This window comes from Arachis hypogaea, chromosome 8 (genome assembly GCF_003086295.3).
Source record: "Arachis hypogaea cultivar Tifrunner chromosome 8, arahy.Tifrunner.gnm2.J5K5, whole genome shotgun sequence".
In the NCBI taxonomy this organism is placed as follows: domain Eukaryota; kingdom Viridiplantae; phylum Streptophyta; class Magnoliopsida; order Fabales; family Fabaceae; genus Arachis; species Arachis hypogaea.
In genome coordinates, this window is record NC_092043.1 from 32,954,229 (window position 1) to 32,963,562 (window position 9,334).

Genomic DNA, 9,334 nt, shown 5'->3' on the forward strand with positions numbered 1-9,334 from the left:
TGCTCTTCCATTTCCAGCACTACAAAGTCAGTGGGAAAGGCAAATGGCCCAACCTTGACAATCATGTCCTCAAAATTATGCCTGATGGATATTTAATGGAGCCATCAGCAAGTTGGAGACATATCCGGGTTGGTTTGACTTCTTCAGTCAAACCAAGCTTTCTGATAGTGGATGTAGGTATTAGGTTGATACTTGCTCCAAGGTCACATAGGGCTGTCTTGGTGCAAGCACCTTCTAATGTGCATGATATCATAAAGCTTCCTGGATCTTGAAGCTTCTCTGGTAAGCTTTTCAGGATGACTGCACTGTATTCTTCAGTGAGAAACACCTTTTCAGTTTCTCTCCAATCCTTCTTATGACTTAAGATCTCTTTCATGAACTTAGCATAAGAGGGTATTTGCTCAAGTGCCTCTGCAAACGGAATCTTTATTTCAAGAGTCCTTAGATAGTCTGCAAAGCGGGCAAATTGTTTATCCTGTTCCGCTTGGCGGAGTTTCTGAGGATAAGGCATCTTGGCTTTATATTCTTCAACCTTAGTTGCTGCAGGTTTATTCCCTGAGGTGGTTGGAGAAGCCTTCTTAGAGGGGTTACTATCAGCACTCTCATGTGTCTGATTCCTCATTGGCGTTTGAACCCCAAGACTGGGTGTAGGATGGGTGTTTAAAGCCAGCTTTCCACCCTTTTCTGGCGTTTGAACGCCAGAACTGGGCAAGGAATGGGCGTTTAACGCCAACTTTTCCCCCTTTTCTGGCATTTGAACGCCAGGAGTATTCCTCTCTGGGCTCTTACTGTCCTCAGAGGGATTTTGGGCAGTGGTTTGGTTATCCTCTGTCAGTTGTTCCTTTCTTGGCTTTTTGCTACTTTGAGCAGTGTTATTTAATGTCTTCCCACTCCGTAGTTGAACTGCTTGGCATTCTTCTGTTATCTGTTTAGATAACTGCTGTTTTGTCTGATTCAACTGTGATTCTATATTCTTGTTAGCAATTTTAGTTTCTTGGAGCATCTCTTTAAATTCTGCTAACTGTTTTGTCATCAGGAGTAATTGCTGATTAAGCTCAACAACCTGTTCTTGAGGATTAGGATCAGCAGTTACTGCCATGGCTTCTTCTTTTGTAGAGGGCTCACTGCTAGAGTACAAATGTTGATTTCTAGCAACAGTATCTATGAGTTCTTGAGCCTCTTCAATCGTCTTCCTCATGTGTATAGATCCACCAGTTGAGTGGTCTAAAGACATCTGAGCTTTTTCTGTAAGCCCATAGTAGAAGATGTCTAACTGTACCCACTCTGAAAACATTTCAGAGGGGTATTTCCTTAGCATACCTCTATACCTCTCCTAGGCATTATAAAGGGATTCATTATCCTCTTGTTTAAAGCCTTGGATGTCCAGCCTTAGCTGTGTCATCCTTTTTGGAGGGTAAAATTGATTCAGGAATTTGTCTGTTAACTGTCTCCATGTTTTTATGCTTGCTGTGGGTTGGTTATTCAACCACATCTTAGCTTGATCTTTTACAGCAAATGAAAACAGTAACAATCTGTAAACATCCTGATCCACTTCTTTATCACGTACTGTGTCAGCAATTTGTAAGAACTGTGTCAGAAACTCAGTAGGTTCTTCCTGTGGAAGACCGGAATACTGGCAATTTTGCTGCACCATGATAATGAGTTGAGGATTTAGCTCAAAGCTGCTTGCTTTAATCGGAGGTATACAGATGCTACTCCCATATGCAGCTGTAATAGGGTTAGCATATGACCCCAGAGTCCTTCTGGACTGCTCAATTCCACTTAGATCCATGATGGAGAAAGGGAGATGATATGGATTGCAAGTAGATTATTATATTTTTTTTAAAGTAACCGAAAATAATAAAATAAAATAAATGGAAAATAAAATAAAAATTCGAAAACCAAAAGAGAATAAAATCAAAGCAAATTGAAAACTAAATTAATTAATTAATTAAAAAGATTTTGGAATTAGCAATTAAAAAGATATGATTGAAAATTATTTTGAAAAAGATTTAATTTTTTTTGAGATGAGGAAAGAGAAAAACAACAAAATGACACCAAACTTAAAATTTTTAGAAAATCAAACACAAATTTTCAAAAATTTTAAAGGAAAACACAAAGAAGACACCAAACTTAGAATTTTTGAAAGTAAAGAAACAACTCAGATCATGCAAATTCGAAAAATTAAGAGAAAGTAAAAGCATGCAATTGACACCAAACTTAAAATATGAAACTAGACTCAAATAAAAGACTTTAAACCAACAAAAATAAAATATTCCTAATCTAAGCAACAAGATAAATTGTCAGTTGTCCAAACTCGAACAATCCCCGGCAACGGCGCCAAAAACTTGGTGCACGAAATTGCAATCACACTTTTGCAATTCCGCACAACTAACCAGCAAGTGCACTGGGTCGTCCAAGTAATACCTTACGTGAGTAAGGGTCGATCCCACGGAGATTGTCGGCTTGAAGCAAGCTATGGTTATCTTGTAACTCTTAGTCAGGAGATCAATAATTCTCAGGTTTAATTGTGAAAAGTAGAAGAACATGAAATAAATACTTGTTTTGCAGTAATGGAGAACAGGTTGAGGTTTTGGAGATGCTCTATCTTCTGAATCTCTGCTTTCCTACTGTCTTCTTCTTCATACACACAAGGCTCCTTCCATGGCAAGCTGTATGTAGGGTTTCACCGTTGTCAATGGCTACCTCCCATCCTCTCAGTGAAAATGTTCAACGCGCTCTGTCACAGCACGACTATTCATCCGTCGGTTCTCGATCATGTCGGAATGGAATCCAGTGATTCTTTTGCGTCTGTCACTAACGCCCCACAATCGTGAGTTTGAAGCTCGTCACAGTCATTCAATCCCTGAATCCTACTCAGAATACCACAGACAAGGTTTAGACCTTCCGGATTCTCTTGAATGTCGCCATCAATTCTAGCTTATACCACGAAGATTTTGATTAAGGAATCCAAGAGATATCTACTCAATCTAAGGTAGAACGGAGGTGGTTGTCAGGCACACATTCATAGGTGAGAATGATGATGAGTGTCACGGATCATCACATTCATCAAGTTTAGGAACAAGTGATATCTTAGAATAGAAGCAAGCGTGATTGAATGAAAAACAGTAGTAATTGCATTAATCCATCAAGACACAGCAGAGCTCCTCACCCCCAACCATGGGGTTTAGAGACTCATGTCGTAGAAGATACAATAAGAAACGCGTAATGTGTCATGAGGTAAAGATACAATGTCAAAAGGTTCTATTAATAGTGAACTAGTAACCTAGGATATACAGAAATGAGTAAATGACCTAAAAATCCACTTTCGGGGTCCACTTTGTGTGTGCTTGGGCTGAGAATTGAAGCTTTCATGTGTAGAGACTTTCCCTGGAGTTAAACGCCAGCTTTTATGCCATTTTGGGCTTTTAACTCCAACTTTTGTGCCAGTTCCGGCGTTAAACGCCAGGAATTCTGAAGCTGATTTGCAACGCCGATTTGGGCCATCAAATCTCGGGCAAAGTATAGACTATTATACATTGCTGGAAAGCCCAGAATGTCTACTTTTCAACGCAATTAAGAGCGCGCCAATTGGGCTTCTGTAGCTCCAGAAAATCCGCTTCGAGTGCAGGGAGGTCAGAATCTAACAGCATCTGCAGTCCTTTTTCAGCCTCTGAATCAGATTTTTACTCAGGTCCCTTAATTTAAGCCAGAAATTATCTAAAATCACAGAAAAATACACAAACTCATAGTAAAGCCCAGAAAAGTGAATTTTAAATAAAAACTAATAAAAACATACTAAAAACTAACTAAAATGTACTAAAAACATACTAAAAACAGTGCCAAAAAGCGTATAAATTATCCGCTCATCATCTTCCAAGGTAATTAACAAAATCATACATACACATATTGGACAACCTCTCTTCTCTTGATTCACCTTTTCTTTTATGCACTTTACACCTCTTAACGTCCTTGCCCTCTTAGCAACTTTTACATTATCCTTATAGTCTGAGTATGATAGTTTTCTAATATTATGAACTTGATTGCTTCAACCACATTAGTATCATGACTAATTTGAGAGCTTGTTGCTCGTATTAGGTGTCCAAGCTGCTTACTGGGAGATGCTTGATGAAGGACAAATTTCTCAAATGACAGCTAATATTCTGATGTTATCTGTGGAGGAGGCAATAGATTTGGCTTCACATGAGCCTCTATGTGACTGGAAAGGCTTAAAATCTAATGTTCACTTTCCAAATTACTACAAGTTTCTTCAGTTTAGTATGCTTCTACCAAAATTAGTTACATACTTCACTGTGGAAAGGTTGGAATCTGCTTGTAATATTTGTGCTGCGTTTCTTCGTGCACACAGAGTTGCTCGACAACAATTACATGACTTCATAGGTAGTTCTAAGTTTTGGCTTTTTATCTTGCGAAATACTATTTATTGTTAAAGAGGGTTAAATTAACTCTGTTTTTTTTTTTTTGCTCAATTTGATGTGATGGCTGTCATTCAGGTCTTAGGAGTTGTGAAAACAAGGCAAGCCACATATGTAGTGCTAAATCACTTAATTGAATATGTTCAAGACCTTGAGAAGGCTGGGATTTTGGAGGAGAAAGAGATGTTGCATCTGCATGATGCTGTCCAGGTATCCTCTGGTGATATTCATGCTTTTCTCTTCATCTGTTACCTTAACGGTTCGCTCTTCTCTGGAATTATAATTGTGTTGTTCATCAATTAATGGATTTGTTTATTTTTCAGACTGATTTAAAGAAATTATTCAGAAATCCTCCTTTGGTGAAGCTTCCTAAAATAACTAGTATGCATCCTATGTTGGGCGCTCTGCCTTCTCCAATTCGTGAATCACTTATAAGTGGTACTAGGGAAGTGCAACGATTAGAATCTTCTCTGGTTAGATTTTCAAGCAGTGAAACTGTTATTGCAGGTTAGATTCTTCTTTTCAGGGTTATGCATTGTAACTGTTTGTGATTATATCTTGCTTATAGAGGGTTTAACATTGCAATGCTCATGGCTTTTTTTTTATTTTTCTCTAATAATAATTCATGCAATTTGAAATTTATCAGGTAACATTAGTTAATTATCAAATTGTGTTCAATTTTAAATTTGGGAGCCTATGTAATTTAATTTGTTGGAATGCCCATGTTGGATTTTTGTATGAGAATTAGTCATTATTAAACTGCCGAAGATATGTTTGGATCAATTTGATGACCCTTCAGTTAAAGCGTGCTTTAGGTGGTCTATTCCATTAGCAATTACTTTAATCTTGTGATGCTAATGGAGGCTGCAAGATTCTAAAGAAGTTAACTCCAGGAAGAAACATTGACCTTTGGTGGACTTTGTGTTTTGAAGCATCTGTTATCAAGGTTCTTGCTTTTCTGTTGCTGGTGATAATTGTCATGAATCATATTTTCAGAAAGCTTAATTTGTTCCATGAATAGCTTTATACCTTCAAATCGCATCAGACAATAACATTCTTGTAGTTAATTGTGGTTATGGCTTCACATTGTTACTTGGTTGGTTCATCTGGAGAGTTGTTCATTGAGTATTTTGTATGGCACTGTGCTTTAACTGACAATAATCGCGGTGATCTTGACATCCTGAATAAGAGAGTGGAGGTAAAATTTCTCCCCAATCCTTGCTTCTCAATAAACAAGTGCCACTTGTGTACAATGATAAGACCATGATTGAAACCAAAATTTACTTTCTTAAATGCCATCTTAGCTTGGTGATGATTATGCCAGAAACTTATATTGTTGTGCCATGATTCAATTTATAAAAGGAACTATACCACAAACATATAATTAGAAAGGGTGATGAGCAAGGCTCTATATATATATATAAAGGAGAAAGAACAAGTCCAACTAAACAACTTGAGTTAGGTGACTCAGAATTGATTTGGCCACACTTTTCTTAATCTTTTGAAAAAGAAAATTTGGCACTTTTTTTGTTTTTGTACACAAGTGTTGGTGGCCGCCATAGAAGGGGGATCCATGAACGAAAGCTTCTTCAAAATAGAAGCCCAAGGTTGAAATTAAAATAATTAAAATAAAAGCCACATCTCGAGCTTTGTACACAGTTATTACCTGAAGAAGGCTTTGAATTCTAAATATATTTTGTTTAAATTCTTTAATTCTAAATATACTCTCTCTAACATGATCTCAATTGCAAGAACCCTAAGGTCATTCTTTAAATTCTTTAATTCTATCATGGGAATAGTAGGTATGTCAATGATCATTTATGATTTATGGATAATCAAAATTTGGCTAGAAGAAAGATAAGATGTACCACCTACTTTTGAATTTGTATCTGAGACATGGTAATCAATTATACTTCCATTTATATATTTATTTTATTCTCAAAATAAATCTTCCTTCTGTTATCATTCTTCATTAGTAATAAATTAATAATGACATTAATACTAATGATTAGAACCATGTTATATACTAACTAATATTAGAGCTTTTGATTTGAAGTAGTGGTTTATGCTCCTATGCTTTCACTTTTTGTTGCAGGTTTGCTTATACTTTAATTTGCACTGGTATTTTCATGTGTGTGGTAACATGTCTAGGACATATGGCAGCAGATAGCATGAATGGTTATTGTCTCTCATGTGTATCCTTTTTCATTGCTTGTGTCAAGTGTATACGGTAGAATGGAACAGCTAACAAATTGAATCACACATAATACTTCTCAATTTGTGATTATTATTCTTGTAATTAAGTTATTAAAGAAAATATTAAAGAAAAAAGACTTTTTATTGGTCAACTAAGTGGAACATTGGGCTTGCTGCACTTTCTATAATTTTGAGATTAATGACCTTAATTCAAAGCCAGTATATGATGAGCATGATCATAATTCTTCTGCTGGAGGGTGTAGTAACAGCGGACATTCTCCTCAATTCTGATTGGGAGAAGGTACTCTCAATACTTATCATGGCAATGATATTTCTTTTTCTTTTCTATTTTTTTCAACTGCTAATGCACCTTTCAGGACTTGCCTGAGGACCCAACTGGAAAATTCAACGATTTCAAGGATTTTGTGGAGTCAAATTTTGATGTTTGCAAATGGATAATACTAGTTCAAACTTTTCGAACGTTATGCTCATACCTGAAGAAGGCTTTGAATGCAAGTATAAATAGCGCAACTGCGGCTAGAGTTGAAATGGCAGATATTACCACTACTGATGATGCAGTTAGGCCTGATTGATCTCTGCTGGAAGCATCATCACTGTTGCAGTGATCAAGAGGGCTTCCACAAAGCTGTTGGTTCCCTTCAAATGCCTTGTCCAGCCAATGAGAGAATTTTGTGTCCAATTTTCCTTGAAGGTTATTGTAGGAGAAATTAAGCACTCCCAAGCTGCTCATGTCATCAACTTGTGGAGGGACTTCTCCAGTGAGTTGATTGTGGAAAGATCAAGTACTTCTAATTTCAACAGATTCCCAAGAAAAGTTGGGATTTCACTTTGAGAGATTGTTGTATCTGAGGTCTAAATTGATCTCGAGATTTTGGAGTTTTTCAATTTCTATTTTAGTATGGAAAATAACACAGCTTTTAATATGGTTGATAGTTTTAGTATGGTTGAATAATACATTGAGGATTATAGTTGATGTATCAATACATTTTGTTTGTATTTTGAATTATATTGACTTGTTTGTTTATTATAGTACTTTTCTTTTAGTTTGATAATAAAATGAATTTGTTTATTTTTTGAAATACTATAAATATTTGAATACAAATTAGATAAAAATTTGTATTAAATTTATATTTATTTTGTATGAAAACAAGTTTATTTTTATAATAGAAAAATCTAAAAAAAAATATTTTACCTTACTGACGGATTTACAGACGGATTTTCTGTCTGTAATCAGAGTGTAAGATGGTTTTCCAAGATTCAAATTACAGGCGGAAAATTTGTCGAAAAATCCGTCTGTAATTACAGACGAAAATCCGTCGAAAAATCTGTCTGTAATTACAGACGAAAAATCCGTCTGTAATTACAGACAGAAAATCCGTTGGAAAATCTGTCTGTAATTACAGACGAAAAATCCATCGGAAAGTTCGTCATCTTAGGGAAATGGATAGAGAATTTACAGAGGAAAAATCCATCGGTAACTGGTAAAAATTCGTCGGTAATTTTTCGACAAAAAAAATCCGTCGGTAAATAATTTCCGACGAGGCTTTTACAGAGGGACAAAATCCGTCGGTAATTTCGTCGGTAACCAAAAATCTGTCTATAATATATACCAAATCTGTCTGTAAATCTATCTGTATTAAGCCATTTTCTAGTTGTGCCTGCCGTTAGAGATCCATTAACAGAATTGACGGCAGGACAAAATTGAGACGATTTTAAAACGTTAGGGACTTAAATTGGACGAAAACGTTGGGGACAAAAATGATACATAGAAATAAATTTTAATTTTATTCTTCAATAATATCAATTTTTTACTATATATAGTATTCAATTATTTTTTAATCACATCTAAGTAAATTACACTTAATCATATTACTTTTATTTTAAATAAATTATTTTTTTATAATTTTACTCTTAAAAATTTTTAGTTATCATGAAATATTTGTAGAATGACTAGTATATAAACTTGGAGAGAAAAGAAAAAAATAATATATATAATAAAATATAAATTATACCTTTTGTCTCCGATGTATCAAAATTCTTTAAAATTATAAAAAAATAAATTTATTTAAAATGAAAGTAATGTGATTAAGTGTAATTTATTTAGATGTAATTAAAAAATAATTGAATATTATGTACAGTAAAAAATTAATATTATTGAAAGATAAAATTAAATTAAATTTATTTTTATGTATCATTTTTGTCCCTTACGTTTTCGTCCTATTATTTAAGTCCCTAACGTTTCAAAATCATCTTAATTTTGTCCCGCCGTCAATTCTGTTAACGGATCCCTAACGGCAGGACAACATTGAGTCAATTTTGAAACGTTAGGGACTTAAATAGGACGATTGAAACGTTAGGGACAAATTTGGGACTTACCCCAAACGTTGGGGTCAAAAACGATACTTTACTCTATATTATAATAGAGTAATTACCCAAATCAGTCTCTAAGGATTTTAAAAGCGAATATTTTAGTTCCAAAAAAATTAATACACAAATTAATTCTCAAAGTTTTATTCCGACAGACAAATCAGCTCTCGGTTTATTTTCCGGTAAAGTAATTATCCAAATCAGTCCCCAAAGATTTTAAAAACAGACATATTAGTCCCCAAGAAAAAAATACACAGATCAATCACTAATGTTTTTTCCCGTTAGACATAACAGTCTTCCGTTTAAAAAAAATT

General features: G+C 34.9%; 1 protein-coding gene across 5 annotated transcripts; it reads left to right on the top strand.

The window, feature by feature from the left end:
- The first annotated feature begins 3,883 nt into the window (after window positions 1-3,883).
- Window positions 3,884-7,680, top strand: LOC112707070 (sodium/hydrogen exchanger 7-like). Of its 5 annotated transcripts, none has more exons than XR_011864785.1 (8): window positions 3,884-4,012; window positions 4,099-4,401; window positions 4,515-4,646; window positions 4,760-4,943; window positions 5,252-5,634; window positions 6,532-6,631; window positions 6,853-6,933; window positions 7,010-7,680. XR_011864785.1 is itself a non-coding variant. In XM_072201123.1 (7 exons), exons 3-5 carry the CDS (start codon window positions 4,620-4,622, stop codon window positions 6,546-6,548), a joined length of 228 nt encoding a protein of 75 aa, XP_072057224.1. In that variant the 5' UTR covers window positions 3,884-4,012; window positions 4,099-4,401; window positions 4,515-4,619; the 3' UTR covers window positions 6,549-6,631; window positions 6,853-6,933; window positions 7,010-7,680. The 5 variants fall into 5 exon arrangements, 2 of the variants coding, with proteins under 2 accessions (XP_072057224.1, XP_072057223.1); XR_011864786.1 differs by having other exon boundaries at window positions 3,890-4,012; window positions 5,252-5,382; XM_072201123.1 differs by lacking the exon at window positions 5,252-5,634.
- Window positions 7,681-9,334: the final 1,654 nt, after the last annotated feature.